Source organism: Hippocampus bargibanti, linkage group LG20 (assembly GCF_051943395.1).
Source record: "Hippocampus bargibanti isolate YZ-2025 linkage group LG20, ASM5194339v1, whole genome shotgun sequence".
NCBI lineage: Eukaryota > Metazoa > Chordata > Actinopteri > Syngnathiformes > Syngnathidae > Hippocampus > Hippocampus bargibanti.
In genome coordinates, this window is record NC_142753.1 from 10321575 (window position 1) to 10337990 (window position 16416).

Here is a 16416-nt window from a genome sequence, read left to right on the forward strand (position 1 = left end):
GCGCTTAGAAAGAGGAGTCCATGTAGCTTGTAACGGTTTGCTTTATTGAATAAAACAAACGTTTGATTTGAATTTATTTTTTCTTTTTTTCTTAAAGAAGGGCCGAGATGTTTTGAAAGTTGTACGCCCAAAGTAAAAAGTTGTACGCCCCGGGCTTCCGGGCAGACGTTATTTCAAACACTGATAAAAGGTACCCAATACACGATCCGGATTTTCAGTGGCGCGGCATTGACGGCGACTTTGGGCACTATAGCAACACTCAACGGCACAATGGCGGAAGTTGGCAGTTTCCAGCTCAATATTGGAAGAAAAAAAAAGTGATGGAAATGAACATCCGTCCAGCCATCTTTGTCGTTGGTCCCTGCGCCATCTTGATGTTGAATTGAAGAAGATGGCGGAAGAGTAAACATGGTCAGCCCGTCACCGTGGCAATATGCACTTGTCTAAATGTAAACAACAATGGACGCCACATGGTGGTGTAACGTGCATTTGTGATGTGAGAGCCAATCAGGTGATAGTTTGAAAGGAGGTGGCGGCGGGAGGGGGCGGGGTTAGATTTGAGAAAGGGAGGCGGAGAAGAAGGAGGCGGAGACACAAGGGGATCGAGAGAGAATGAGAAATTGTGATGTTTTGATCACTTAATAGTATGTCTCCTTTTCCACCCAACCTGAACACACCACGAGAAGAAGATGAAAAAGAAGAAGAAAAGTGTCAGCACATTTTAGGATCGGTGTGTGTGTGTGGAGTTTTGTGTCCTTACCTCCGGGGTTTCGACGCAGGATGAGCTTTCGGATCTCATCGTAAATAAAGATGAGGAAACTGTACGGGAAAGCGCAGAACCACCAGCTGACCCTAAAAAGTTGACAGTGTTATCAGTTTCATGCTTCAAAACACATTGACATTGGCCAGCAGAGAGCAGGATAACTAGCTACAGTGATACCTTGGCTTACAAACTTAATTGGTTCGCAGACAGAGTGTGGAAGGCGAAAAGTGTGCATCCCAAAAAGTGATTTCCCACAGGAAAGCATTAAAATGAGAATAATCCGTTCCCAGGTTCCCATAAAACATAATTCAGAAAACATCAGAATCAGAAAACCCTTATTCCTCCCACAATGGGGAAATGTTCTACTTTCTAATTTTCTAAGTCTTAAAACTACACAAAATATACCTTATTTTATGTATAATAAATGTGCTATGGTATTATAATTAAATAAATAAACTGTACCATATAATAAAGTCGTTTTATTGGCCTGTGTGATGGTCGTTGATGGTAAACTGAAAAGTTTGTAAGCCAAGGGGTTCGTAAACCGCGGTATCACTGTACTAGTACAGCATGTTCTACCGGAGACAAATTCCTTGCGTGTACTACATCCTGGTCCAATAAACATGATTCTGATTGTGATTCATATGATTCTGATTCCAGAAAACGCAGATGCTTCTCTTACTTGAGCGGGTACATCCGTAATGCCACGTCCATGCCGGGGCAGTAGGACAAGAACGCGGCGAGTGCCGTTTCCTCAAACAAGCCGAAAATCAAAATCTTGTTCCTGTGGGGAAAAAATAAAAATAAAAACATCAGCGCACGAAAACAGAAGGTGATCTGTGTCATAACAGAAGAAGGGGATTATTATTATTATTATTATTATTATTATTATTATTATTATTATTTACTTTTATATGTATATGTTTTTTAAAGAATCAACACTTTCTGACAATCCAAGCGTGATATTGTAAAATTTTGGTTCTGTTCAAGACCAGGTGTGCCTAATCAAGTGTCTCGGGTATGAAACTAAGCCCTTTGCTTCCCCCTATCGGCTGCTAATGAGAACTACAACTACAAGAAAACAACTAGGTTTTTTTCGTTAACGCCGTCCTGTATTCTGGATGTATATGTGAGGAATGATCAAGGAATGGACAGACCTCATCCCCTGCTGGAAGACAGAGTTGCGTCTGGTCTTGCAGATAATGACGTCGGCCCACTGCACCACCACGATGCTGACGAAGAAGGCCGTGTGGCACGTGAACTCCACGATCTTCCGCTGTTCGTACGTCTGTCAAATTTCAAATATTGCCCGAGTGAGCTTAAAGGACAACCGACACCATTTTTTTTAATTCCTAACTGACATCAGAAAACGTTTTAAAGCATCTAAAATCAGGCAGGCTGATATTTTTAGTCAAATGCAAAACACCAATAAAAATGAGTTCAAGTGTCCCAAAACTGCCACAAAATGAGCTCAGAAATGGCGAGATTCAGAAAGTCCCGCCCCCTTGTTCGTGATGTCACAAACTGCCCTGCTCAAGAATCAAAACAATGGCTTCAGAGAGTTCAGATTGGAAGAAGATGCTTTTTTGTTACTGATAGAGTTATGAAAATGATTCAAATAGTTCTGAAGAGGAAAGCAAAAATGTTTGCAATCGATTAAAGAAGTCCTTCCGTATCAATTCGAGCCGTCAGGACTCCAATGTAGCGTCCCAGAAAATGCACAAGATGGCGCCCAAGCTCCGTTGGAAATGGGCTGATTTGTCTGCTAATGACTAATGTCATAAAAATCATCCTAATTTTTTCTTCCGTTACCCATTGTTGGCCGTAGCTGTCCTCCAGGTCATTGTTGGAGCGGTCATCCCAGTTAAGTCGAATACCCATCAGCACAGAAGGCCGGAAGCCATTTTCTGCCATGATGACGAAGTAGGCGAAGAAGCCGCCGAGAGCTTGGATCATACCTGAAGACAAAAGCACACGTATCACAAGTCACATGATGCGCCAATCATTCAAAGCAAGCTCCTCCGCTAATTACCGATCTGTCCGTAGGCGATGCTAATGAGCCTCTCGTTGACCAGTTTGTCCCTCATCGGGTTCCTGGGTTGACGCTTCATGATGTCGCTTTCCGCCGCCTCGTACGCTAGCGAGATGGCCGGCACCTGACCATGGGAAAAGTGGCAAAAAAAATAAACGAGTGACGCCTCAAAAGCCGGACCCAGGACCCACAGAATATTAATAATAATATTAATAATATCTATTTGCGATCTATTAGCTAACTGGCTGGCTAGTTATGTAGCTGGCTATGTATTAGCTATATGGCTGTCTAGCGAGTTAGCTATCTATAAAGTAGCTAGCTAGCTTTCTATCTATTTGAGTTACTTCCGCTGGCGCATGTCGCTGCCGCTTCTCACCCGCAGAAAAATCGATCCTGTGACTGTAAAGTGACCTTGAGAGTTTTGAAAGGCGCTTAGAAATTAAATGTATTATTATGATTATTACTGTATCTATTGCATGCATTAATGCAATGCAGCATTAATGCATTATTGTTATTATTATTATTATTATTATTATTACAACAATAACAATAAGGACACCAATAATAATAATAATAATAATAATAATTTATCCAAATATGTATACCACATGGCCGTACTCACCATGTCCGTGCCCAAGTCGATGCAAAGGATGGTGATGGTACCCAGAGGAAGTGGAATGTTGACCAGGATGAAGAACAGGAAGGGGGTGATCTCAGGGATGTTACTGGTGAGCGTGTAGGCGATGGACTTTTTCAGGTTATCAAAGATCAGGCGACCTGCAAGAACAAAAAAATATATATATCAGGTCCACATCCCGTCTTCGCTTCCTTGGACACAGTCCGTTTACCTTCCTCCACCCCCGTGACGATGGATGCAAAATTATCATCTAGCAGGATCATGTCGGCAGCTTGTTTGGATACGTCCGAACCAGAAATTCCCATGGCGACGCCGATGTCGGCTTTTTTGAGGGCTGGAGAGTCGTTGACGCCATCACCAGTCACGGCCACGATGGCACCCTGGCAATGGGGAAATATTATTGTCAGTATGAGGTATATGATATATTTCTATTCCCTCTCGTGCCCTCAGATCCTCTTCCTCCCTCCACCTCTGTGTGCCCCCCCACTGCCCGATGTATTATTATTATATATTTTTTAATGATATATTTCAGCCATTTTCCCCCAAAGTGTTTTGTTTTTCAATTATACAGTCAAACCTCGGTTTTCGCACGTCTTGGTTCACGACCAATTCGGATTTGGAGTGAAAATTTCGGGTTTTGTATGCCTTGGATTACAACCGAAACTGAGTGCACCTGAATGCATCACTCGACTCCCCTTCGCTTCCTCATACAGTGATACCTTGGCTTACGAACTTAATTGGTTCTCAGACAGAGTGTGTAAGGCGAAAAGTGTGTATCCCAAAAATTAAAATGAGAATAATCCGTTCCCAGGCGACACATGATTTTCTACTTTCTAATTTTCTAAGACTGACTTCACATACAAGGTGCACCGGTGTATAAAAATGAAGTCTTTTGGGTGTGCCTTATACACCGGAAAATACGGTAATCAAATAGAAAAAAAAATGACACAATGCACAGCATACTTGTCTCTGGCACCCCTCTACGATGATGAGTTTCTGCTGAGGTGAAGTTCGGGCAAAGACAATCTCTGTGTGGTTCCTTAAAATGTCATCCATTTGGTCTTGGTTGAGGTCCTTCAGGTCTGTTCCGTGGATCACGCAGGCTTTTGCGTCCCTACGGCGGCACAGCAGGACCATTTAACGTTAACGGTTGGGCAGCCATCCGCGGAAGGGGTTCGCTCTCTTCTCACCTGGGGTTCACTTGACTCACGGGGATGTTGAGACGTGCGGCGATGTCTTCTACTGTCTCGTTGCCCTCGGAGATGATGCCCACGCCCTTGGCGATGGCCTTGGCTGTGATTGGATGATCACCTGTCACCATGATGACCTGAAGGAGAAGAAAGTATTGACGGCTGAGTAAGCTCTCAGTAAGATTAGCTTTAAGGAATAGTCCTCTGCTACCCCCAACCTTAGTGCAGGGACCTATCAAAGCATAGGGCTGGCATTGCCACCTCTGGACATTAGGGCTATATAGGGCCAGGAGCTACCAGCAAAATTTTAGTTAGCTGACAAAGCTTTTCGGATGAGGAGTGATACATCAGAAACCTTCAAAGAGGTACAGATAACAGCTGAAGAAACCTTTTCATCGAAAGTATTGATGGAAACGGAAGAGAGAGAGATGCAAGAGTGAAGACCAACACGGTGTGTGTCGCCCCACCTTAATGCCGGCGGAGCGACACTTGCCCACCGCATCAGGGACGGCGGCGCGGGGTGGGTCGATCATGGACATGAGGCCCACGAAGCAAAGGTTTTCCGTCTGGAAGTTGACATCGTCCGTGTCAAAGGCAAAACCTTTCGGGTAGGACTCCTCTGGGAGGAAGAGGTGGCAGAAGCCTGGCAGGGCAGTCACAAGATGGTGTCATGCCATATATCAAGAGGATCTGAGGGAACGAGAGGGAATAGAAATTTGAAGAAGGTAGATAGGTAGGTAGGATCTTTACCCAGCACTCTTTCCCCCAGGCCTCCGAGTTCCAGGTAGGCGTTCTGGAAGGCCTCCTTCATCTCATCGTCCATCGGCTGCTCGCGGCCCTGCAACATGATGGTGGAGCAGCGGTCCAGGATCCTCTCTGGGGCTCCCTTCATCACGAGAAGGTAGCGTTTGTCCGACTCGTCGTCGCTCTCATGAATGGAAAGCTGTCAACGAAGAAAGAGTGATCAGAATGTGCACCCAAGACTGTGTCCAGGTGAGTCCTGGGGTTCCACCAACCTGATATTTATTGGTGGAGTTAAAGGGTATCTCTGCGACTTTCTTGTTCTTGTCCCTCATGCTTTTGACAGAATCGCAAGACAGCTCGATGCACTTGAGCAACGCCGACTCAGAGGCGTCGCCGGCCACCTCGCGCTTGAGGATGGGCAACGACTCCTGGCCGGCTTTGAACACGGCGCGGTTGCACAGCGCGGCGATGCGGGCCAGGGAAACCCACGTGGTGGAGCTCTTGTCGAAGGAGGAGCCTGAGGAGACGGATGAGAACGTCATTGATAGATTGATCTAACTGTCGATCGATCGATTGATCAATCGATCTAACTGTCAATCGATCTGTTGATCGATCGATCTAACTGTCGATCGATCTGACTGTCAATTGATCGATCGACTGCTCTAACTGTCGATCAATCCAACTGTCAATCGATAGATTGATTGATCTAACTGTCGATCGATCTAACTGTCGATCTGTCTGTCTTTCTGTCGATGGATCCGTCTTTCTATCGATCTATCTGTCTATCTATTCACCCATCCATCCATTCTCAATTCTACCTTCATGTGAGCTAGTCTTTGTTTTTTGTATGCTACTTTGCGTTTTTTCACAATTTTCACAGTAACTCAGTCTGTGGTTATTGTTTTTTTTATGTAAAAGACTGCAAAAACATAAAGCAGCAAACTTGTTGCACCCTCTGGTACAGTGACAAAAAACAGCTATTCGGATTGGGAGTCCGTCTATATCTTTTACCTGACTGATCCTCGGTCGTGTCAGCCTCGTGGATCTGATTGTCAAACCACATATGGGCCACGGTCATCCTATTCTGGGTGAGGGTACCCGTCTTGTCCGAGCAGATCGTGGAGGTGGAACCCAGTGTTTCCACCGCCTCCAGGTTCTTCACCAGGCAGTTTTTGCGGGCCATCCGCTTTGCGGTGAGAGTCAGACACACCTATCGGGTCGACAGCACAAAATCAACGTAGGCCTGGGTTAACTATTAGTGAACAGGTGACACACCTACAGGCAGCCGGGAAAAGCAACCGAAGCAAGCATACTGTACCGGATCACAAAAGACCCGACCCAAAGTTCGTCCAATAACGCAACTAATGCATTAACAGATACAGTGATACCTCGGCTTACGAACTTAATTGGTTCCCAGACAGAGTGTGTCAGGTGAAAAGTGTGTATCCCAAAAATTAATTTCCTATAGAAACCATTAAAATGAGAATAATCCGTTCCCAGGTCCCCATAAAACATAATTTTCTACTTTCTAATTTTCTAAGCCTTAAAACTACACAAAATATACCTTATTTTATGCATAACAAATGTGCTATGGTATTATAATAAAAAACAGCACTGTATAATAAAGTCGTTTTATTTACCTTTGTGATGGTCGTTGATGGCTTGATGGAATGGAGTGGCCGGTTTCATTAGCATTAAACACTTGATGAGGAACGTAGCCTTCTTCTTTCACCTTCTTGAAGAATGATCCCTTGTAGGTTCTTTCTCCGCGATAATTTTACCTAGTTCCTCATCAATTGTGTTCTGTTTAGCTGGGTTGATAGCTTTTTGTGTACAGATGGCTTGTGCGGGTTATTTGTGGAGCCTGATTTATGGGATATTTTAACCTTGCAGTCTACACTCTGCCTTTGGACTATCAAAGTTGAAACGAGTCCAAATTTCACCGTTCTCTATTCATTTTGTCTCTCTCTCTCTGTCGTCTGCCTGTCTCTTTAATGTTTAAACCACCTCCCCTCACTGCTGCGTTCTTGACCAATCACGTGGCTTTAACCGACGACTGGGGGTGGGAAATAGAGGACAAAAAAATGTCGGCAGCCATTTTCTTTTAGGAGAACGGGCTCGTTCGCAAACGACACATCACTCATTGTAGCAGCTCCGTGTGTATCCCGAAAAATAGTTCGTATGCCAAGGTAAAATGTTCATAAATTTAACGTTCGTAAATCGAAAAGTTCGTAAGCCAAGGGGTTCGTAACCCGAGGTCATTTATAGAGGCGTAGCGAACAAAACAAAACATTTGTTTTTTATATCAACGTTATGGCACTCACAGTAACGGTGGCCAGCAGGCCTTCGGGCACGTTGGCGACGATGATGCCGATGAGGAAGATGACAGCCTCCAGCCAGGAGTAGCCCAACACCAGCGACAGGATGAAAAAAGACACGCCGAGGAAAACGGCCACGCCGGTGATGATGTGGATGAAGTGCTCGATCTCCTTGGCGATGGGCGTCTGCGGTTATCGAGGGAGATGAGATTGTGATATCATGACACAGTGTGGGGAAAGGTCGCTGGCTCACCTTGCCGGTTTCCAGGCCCGAGGTGAGGGTGGCAATGCGACCCATGACGGTGCGATCGCCCGTGCACACCACGATACCGCGAGCTGTGCCTGGTACAATGGATGGGAGGAGAGGGTGGTTGTCAAGCACTGTAATGCAAAGATGCTACCACACGAGGGCACCAAAGACTAATTTTACAGTGATACCTTGGCTTACGCATTTAATTGGTTCCCAGACAGTGTACTGCGAGAAGTGTGTATCCCAAAAATTAATTTCCCATGGGAAACCATTAAAATTATAAATAATCCATTCCCAGGTCCCCATAAAACATAATTTTCTACTTTCTAATTTTCGAAGCCTTAAAACTTAGCCTTAAAAAGCAAATAGGCGTTCACAATTTTGGGTGGTGATGCTGAATATGTTGTAATGTTTTTTTTTTTCATAAAAATAACATTTTTTTTGGAATAGAATAACATTTAGTAATATTTATCAATGAACTCATTCACTGCCATTCCCGAATGTATTCAGCAATTGAAAAGTATGACATTTCGTGCCATTCCCAAATTTGTTCGGGTTTTCTTTTTTTCTTGCGGATAAAGCGCTGGTCAGACCTCTAGCAATATTTTTCCCTTCCAGGAAGAGGCAGCATTCGCCTTTTGATTGTCAAAGCGCTTTGTTACAGCTTCAGCTGTTGTTAAAGCACTCTATAAATCAATATATATGTATTGTATTTTGTACAGCCGCCCCCATTTCAAGATCAGATAACTCCAGACCCATATAATTTAGGAATTAATTCGTTTTTTTATGAAAGAAGAGAGTCTAAGGTTTCTTACACTGCATTGAATGTCTATGTAGTCCGAAAAGTCAATATTCTGTGGGTACTGCAATTGAGTGAAAATGACAAAAACCCTGGCAATGAAGTGGACACATTTATGCATGTCTGGCAGTCAATGAGTTAAAGGGGATTTTTTTTTTCAGCGCTATTAGTTAAAATGTAAAATCTGTCGAACCAACCTTCCACACAGTTTGTGGAGAAAAAGGCAATGTTCCGGGTCTCCAGAGGATTTTCATGAGTACAGTCTGGCGACCTGGTCTGAGGCTCCGACTCGCCGGTCAGGGAGGAGTTGTCCACCTGCAGCAAACAAAAAAGGCCAAGGTAAGTATTTTAACTTGAAGCCACAAATAGGATGGTTCCCGTTACCGCACCTTGCAGCCGTGCGACGAGATGATCCGGAGGTCGGCGGGTATCCGGTCACCTCCCTTGACCTCCACCAGGTCTCCGGCCACCACCTGTTCGGCATTGATCTGCATCTTTTCTCCTTCGCGGATCACCAGGGCTTGCTGCGAACACATAGGGGAGAGAGATAAGGCTGATAGAGATTAGACAGAATAAGACGTTATCATATTCAAAGGTTTCATGCTGTTATATGCTTAGGTCAACAGACACAGGAAGTTAAACTTTCATCTTCATCTAGGAGATCTGGCCTTGGACAGAATTTAGGACTTGGGAAACTCCTTTATCACTGAAGCAATTCACGACTTGAAACTCCTTCACAGGAAGAGCTCATTAGCCAGGTTACAAATATATCAGTTCATGGAAGAGACAATGTTTTATTGCTTACAACTGTTCGCATTCAGAACGCCCTAATCAAGAAAAATATGTTTTACTAATGTATCACTTAAATTTGCATATACTCTCAATAAATAGCTTGGCAGAGGGCTGCAGAATTCGGGCGTCTGTCATGAATGGCTACGTCTCCTGACAGCAGTAAAGACAATCTTTCTGGGTTCGAGTCTTTGTCCACAGTGTCCGATCGAACATCTCTGACAAAGGCACACCGGATTATGAGGTGCATGGTCAGCTTTAGAAAAAATATTTTCTTTCAGGTGCGCCTTATAGTGCGGAAAATACGGTACTTTTTCCATCTTTTCCAGCCATTCGCCGTGTCATGTCGTACCTGGGGGACCATGTTCTTGAAGGACTCCATGATTTTGGAACTCTTTGCTTCTTGAAAGTAGGAGAAGCAGCCGGTGATGATGACTACAGCTGACAGCACGATTCCAAGGTACAACTGGAATATATATATTGGTTAAAGATCAAGTTAACTTCTTCTTTGTTTACTTGGGATCACTGACAGCGATCTAACCCATACGGATCAATCTGCATCATTTTGGGGTTTGAGCATTGTGTACTCACGTTATCCCTGGCAGGCTCGTCCTCCGTGGCGGCCTGGATGGTGTAGGCCAGGAAGCAGAGGATGGCGCCGATCCACAACAGGACGGAGAAGCCGCCAAAGAGCTGACGACAGAATTTGACCCATTCCGGCGTCGTGGGTGGCGGGGTCAGGGCATTGGGGCCGTCTCTGGCTAAGTACTCGGCAGCCCTCGCGTTGGTCAGACCCTGGACGGAGCATAGAAAATGTCAATGTTGAACATCAGAATCAGAATCAGAAAACCTTTATTTGTCCCACAATTGGGACATTTGACATTGGAACGGATTATTCTCATTTTAATGGTTTCCTATGGGAAATTATTTTTTTGGGATACACACTTTTCGCCTCACACACTCTGTCTGGGGACCAATTAAGTTCGTAAGCCAAAGTATCACTGTCATATGCAATATTTATGTATAGAACATTTAGATAGTTTCACAAAATTTACAGTCATGACCCGGTTTAGTGTATGGTGATGCTAACTTACCTGGACGATGTCAGTGGCGTATTTTCTGCATACTTCCTCCACGGACATTTTGTGCTCCGTCTACAGAGTGGAAGTGGAATGGCAGTATGTACAAATGGTTTTTGCGCACTCCTGTGAGGACCTTTTGTTAATGCTGATGCTAATGCTGCTAATGCTGTAAATGCTGAACATGACTTACAATTGGGACTTCCTTCTTCAGGTCATCCATTTCCTTGCCTCCTTTCTTCTTGGGTGACTCCTTCTCATCCTTGTCTTGCGTGGTGGCCACGCGGTAGCTGTCTGACCTTCCATACTGTCAAACATAGCCAAGAAAAGCTTATTTACAGATAGTAGAAATAAAAAAAAGAGGAGCTATCGCGTCAACCTCGACATTTTGTGCATGCTTTGATGTACATGTTAAGAGACTACAAAAAATAACTCATTCACTGCCATTCCCGAATGTATCCGGGAATTCAAAATATAACAGCGCAAATCCCACATTTGTTCAGGTTTTGGTTTTTCGTGCTAGGGTGCCGATAAAACACTGGCCAGATTTCTGGCAATGTTTTTTTTTTTCCTTCCACAAGGGGCAGTATTTGCCTTTTCTCCATCTTAGCACTTTGTTCCAGCTTCAGCTGTTGTTAAAGCGCTATATAAATCAATATATATTACAGTATATTGTATTTTGTACAACCGCCCCCATTTCAAGCTCATATAACTCCAGACTCATATAATTTAGGAATTAACTCTTTTTTTTCCTGATAAAATAAGAGTGTAAGGTTAATTACGCTGCGTTGTATGTTTATTTAGTCCCAAAAAAAATCAATATTCTGTGGGTCCTACAAGTGAAAATGACAAAAACCCTGGCACTGGAGTGGGCACATTTTTGCACATGTCTGGCAGTGAATGAGGTAATCATTGACATTAAAAAAATGGGCCAATTAATTAAAATTGCAGAATAGGCCTGCCTCCCCAAAAAATATATCATTAAGTAATAAATAAATAAATAAAATACAGTTTAGACAGGTCTTATAAAAAATTATTTTAAAAAACTCTCATGAGTTTATTTATTTAAAGATTTATTTATTCATCTGTCTGTTTATGTATTTATGAATGTATTTCTGTATTTATTTGTTTGTTTATTTATAGATTTATATTTTATTTATTTGTGTATGTATTTATTTGTTTGTTTTTTGTTTATTTATTTTCACCTTTACTGTATACAATTACAGCCCTTCAGTCAATTTTTCAGTCATGATGGGATGTCTTCCCCTTTACTCAACACAAATCCGTCTTGTTCATCGCAGAGTTCAAAACGTTGTCTCCATGGCAACTTGTGAAGAATGTTACCAAATGCAGTTCATTTGGGCCATCCACGTTCTTCATGAACGTCATTCGGATTCAAAGATCTTCAATTCAGAGTCTGGAATTGTTTGTGGGTGCCATCTGTCGTGCAACAGATTACAGCTGTTCACAACACTGGTTAGATTAACCCAGTGAGCAACAATAATCCAAGTCAGTCCAAGTGCTCCCATTCATTTTATTCCTAGTGTGCGTTCTTCACTGATCCTACCGACCCAATAGTAATGCACAGAAGGCGTTGTCGTCGACCACGACTGTGAATCAATTTGCATTTTAATCCAAAATTTCAATCTCCAGTCTGGACTAATTCCAGACGTTTTAAGACTCGCACTGAATATTTCGGAAGTCTTGTTTTTGAGTTGTTGACGAGTCCTCACGTTACGTCACTGAAGGAACGCCCCTGACCGAAAAAAAGGACACATTGTAGCAGTCCTTCCTTCACGTCATTGCATTTTGCTGTACTTGTTTGGTCTGAAAACTTCGTGTTGCACCAAAAAGAGGCAGAAGAGGGCGGCAAAACTCCGTGTAAGGAATTAATCAGCCTGTGGAAACGGTCTGATTAATTCCTTACACGGGGCTCTGTCGCCATTTTCTGCCTCTTTTTTGGTGCTACATTCCCCCCCCCCATTGCCTCAAAATGGCACTGAAGAAATTCTTTAATCGATTGCAAACATGTATGCTTTCCTCTTCAGAACTATTTGAATCATATTCATAACTGGATGAGTAACAACAAAGCATCTTCTCCGAATCTGAAGCCATTGTTTTGATTTTCAAGCAAGACAAGCGTGACGTCACGAACAAGGGGGCGGGACCTTCTGAAACAGGCCTCTTCCAGGTTCATTTTTTTTGCAGATTTTGGACACTTTAAGTCATTTTTATTGGTGTTTTGCATTTGACTAAAAATATCATACCATACTGCGTGTTTCGGGTATTTTAGATGCTATAAAACGTTTTTCTGATGTCAGTTAGGAAACAAAAAAGTGATGTCGGTTGCCCTTTAACCTGCTGTGTCTGTTGACCTGATTGACCCTAGGTTATCTGTGCTTCAATTGTGTACTCAGCAGGAAAAACTAGTCGACATGACAGAAAACGATGCGATCTCTGAGTCATCGTCGGTCAGGCAAGACAATAACGTTCATCATAAACAATTCAGACGAGTCAATATCTGACTAAAAAGGAGGCCCGTGGTGATCGAGTAGTTGGTTCTGATTGGTGGATTGCTGATGGCACTGTCTCGCATACACACACACAAGTCACGGATTACACACAGCTCAGTGGAGCAGTCGACCTAGAAACTGCTCTCTGGATGAGTAAAGAGGGTTGGGTGGATGGGGGTCCTACATAATCCATGTCTTGGTATCCATCCCCCCCCCCCCCCCCTTCCCTATTCGTTTACCATCACTTTCCTTTGAGAACATACACCTAACTTCACTTTTGTCCAATCACCGTGACTAATGATTAGCAATGAACAAGACGAAAAATCTGCGATGATCAGCGGCCATGCGCGTCGCCAGAAAATGGCAGTTGCTGATGATTGACAGCTAACAGCGGATGTGAGGTTTCCTAGCAACATCCCAACCACCGGGGAATTTTAAATAGATGGAGGAGGATGACGGAGAGGAGGAGAGGTGGTATTGGATTTTTTTTTTAATGATGTACCTTGTGTGTATTATGTAACACCAATCTATGGAAACGTTGCTACGGTCTGACGTCATGGCACACTGGTGGTGTAACTGACCTCACAGTGCGGCGTTTTTAATCGATTTAAAACTCACACGCGTACTCGGATGGAAACGAGGGAGAGATGAAATATTGACAAATAGTACACTGACTTTTTTTGTTGAAAAAAAAGAGAAAAGGATATATTTTGTACATTCATGGTCTCATTGGACAAGAAAATGTAGGTCTCTAAAATTTAGCATAGCATTTGACTAATTTGTCATTTTTTAATGTTTTTGGGGAAAAAAATATCAAAATGAAAGGTCTAGTTGACTATTCGACAGCTTATAAATGAAATGTATTATTATTATTTTTATTATGATTATGACTATATTATGATTATGGTTATTGTTATTATTATGATGATGATGATCATGATGATTATGATTATTATTATTATTATTATCTTTATTATCATTCTTATCATTATTAGCATGATTATCATGAATATCATGAATATCATTATTAGCATTATTAGCATCATTATCATCGTTATCATGGTTATGATTATCATGGTTAACATGACTATTAATTATTATTATTATTATTATCATAAGCCTGACAAACTACGAATAAAAGTTCTTAGCAAACATGTTAGCCTTTGATGTTGATTTCAAAATAAATAAATTATGAAAATAATTTTTGCTTTTTTTTCCACGTTATTATTATGTGTGGGTTAGCATTGAACTGCGTGATGCTAAAAAAATGTGTCTAAAAGCTAATTTGGGTAGTTTTAAACGGTTCACACATTTTAAATATCTACTTTGCTTTGCATTAATTACCAGATATCAAAATTATGATTTTTTTTGGGGGGAGTAAGTGACGCTTTAAGAAAGAGTTACTTAACTGACATTGATACTTTCGCGCCTCGTAGTAGATGAAGGCACCGCTCGTCCGTCTCCGGCAGACATGTTGTTTTCTTTATTCTTTTTATGTTTTGGCGCACTGCATCATGGGAATATGTTGCTTCTCTAGCAACTCTTGGCTTGACTTTAACAAGATGCATGGTGGGATATGTTGAGGTCATCGGATGGGGGAAACTGTATGTTTACTCGCTCTTTCTGGTAGGACTTCAATGGCAAACTTAGGTGTTTAGTAAAAGTTAATCACTCTATCTGATATGGATTAAAAATTGCCTTTCATGTTAATTTGCCTTTATTTTTCCATAAACCGTCCATCTCTTTTCTAATCCACGTCAACTCACAAGGGTATCAGGTGTGCTGGAGCCTATCCCAGCTGATTCCGGGTCCTTCCTCAAAGTAACATGGAAGTCATTCGTCATCCGCTATCTTCCAACTATCTTCCTCTATCTTCAATCTAACATTCGCCGAGGTTCCCCATCAGTGAATTCCCAATTGATTGACCTCAGATGCCTCGTCAATTCACCCATGCCCCTCCACCCATGCCTCCTCCTCCTCCTCTAGAGTGAATACATTTTTAAATTAGCCTTGGGCAAGCTCTCGCATGAGCTTTCGGACAAAGCGTGCCAAATATGGCACAATTTCACCAGTTGTAACATTTTGTCTCATCCCTGGACTGGATTGCAAAGAAAAGTGGCTACAATGTGTGCTAGTGTACAAATAATAATAATAATAATAATAATAATAATACATTTCATTTCCAAGCGCCTTTCAAAACTCTCAAGGTCACTTTACAGTCACAGGATACGTTTTTCTGCGGGTGAACGGCGCCATCCACTCAAATAGATAGAAAGCTAGCTAGCTAGCTAGCCAATCGATAGCCAACAGATACCTAGCTAGATAGTCAGCCAGCTCGAAAGTGAATAGATAGCTATCCAGATAGCTAGCTATCCAGATAGCTAGCTAGACAGCTAGATAGCTAGCTAGCTACATATATAAATAGATACATTGATAAATGAATAAATGAATTAAGTAATGAACAAACTCTGTGATGTCATCGTCAACAGTGCGAGCGGCTCCAGAGAACATGCCAAGAAATCAATGGATTTTTTTTTATGATTTGAAAACGACATTGTAAATATAACGTTCAAGGTATCCATTTTATCTTCATAGTTGTCAAAACCCCCACCAAAATAAACATGAAGACACATGTTGATATGTTGACATATGAATTACCCTCAATCAGTCTTCGGATGTTTAAATTGCGTCATACTGTTTAATGGCGATTGACTTTTCATACATGGTTCATTGGGAGGCTTTAAACATATTAATAACCCAGTCACCCACAGACACTCCAAATCTGCCTTTGTGCATTAAACGTGATTAACACGCGCCATTAAAGTAACGCGTTACTCGAGTACTCCGCAACTTGATGCTGTGGATTGACTCACAAATTGAGCGTGTCGTCGCTTAAGCACCCAAAACACAGAAATAGACGACGTGTATCTTAATGGTGATGTTACTATTTATGTTGTTTAAAAAAATAATCATAATAAATCTTAAAATATCGTTCTTACCCCCATTTTGGCTCTCGTCAAACGTTCGGTTTGATTGTAGGGTGACCACTCGAGTGATGCGCGCCTCCGAAGTGACAGTCTACTGCTCTCTGATGTACGCGCACGAGCACGAGCACGTACGCACCTGATTCAACCAATCAGCGTAAGCGCGTACACGTACGCACCTAGTTCAACCAATCAGCGTGAGCTGGAGCACGTACACACCTGGTTCAACCAATCAGTGCTAACGCAGTCCGCTAGATAGTTCAAAACGATAGAACGAAGCCTGACGGACACGTTTTCATCGTACTGTTTTTTTTGTTG

General features: G+C 42.4%; 1 protein-coding gene across 1 annotated transcript; it reads right to left on the reverse strand.

Moving 5' to 3' along the window:
• Positions 1-16221, reverse strand: LOC148883126 (sodium/potassium-transporting ATPase subunit alpha-3-like). Its single transcript, XM_089023596.1, has 23 exons — positions 16114-16221; positions 10795-10908; positions 10617-10676; positions 10114-10317; positions 9875-9988; positions 9123-9257; positions 8931-9048; positions 7938-8026; positions 7691-7870; positions 6378-6576; positions 5639-5883; positions 5373-5565; positions 5090-5265; positions 4623-4759; positions 4396-4546; positions 3644-3812; positions 3418-3572; positions 2796-2919; positions 2576-2721; positions 1921-2051; positions 1446-1547; positions 761-852; positions 1-667 (listed from the first exon to the last, which is right to left on the reverse strand). The coding sequence occupies exons 1-23, from the start codon at positions 16117-16119 to the stop codon at positions 639-641; spliced, it is 3069 nt and encodes a 1022-aa protein (XP_088879722.1). The 5' UTR covers positions 16120-16221; the 3' UTR covers positions 1-638.
• Between the last annotated feature and the right edge of the window lie 195 nt (positions 16222-16416).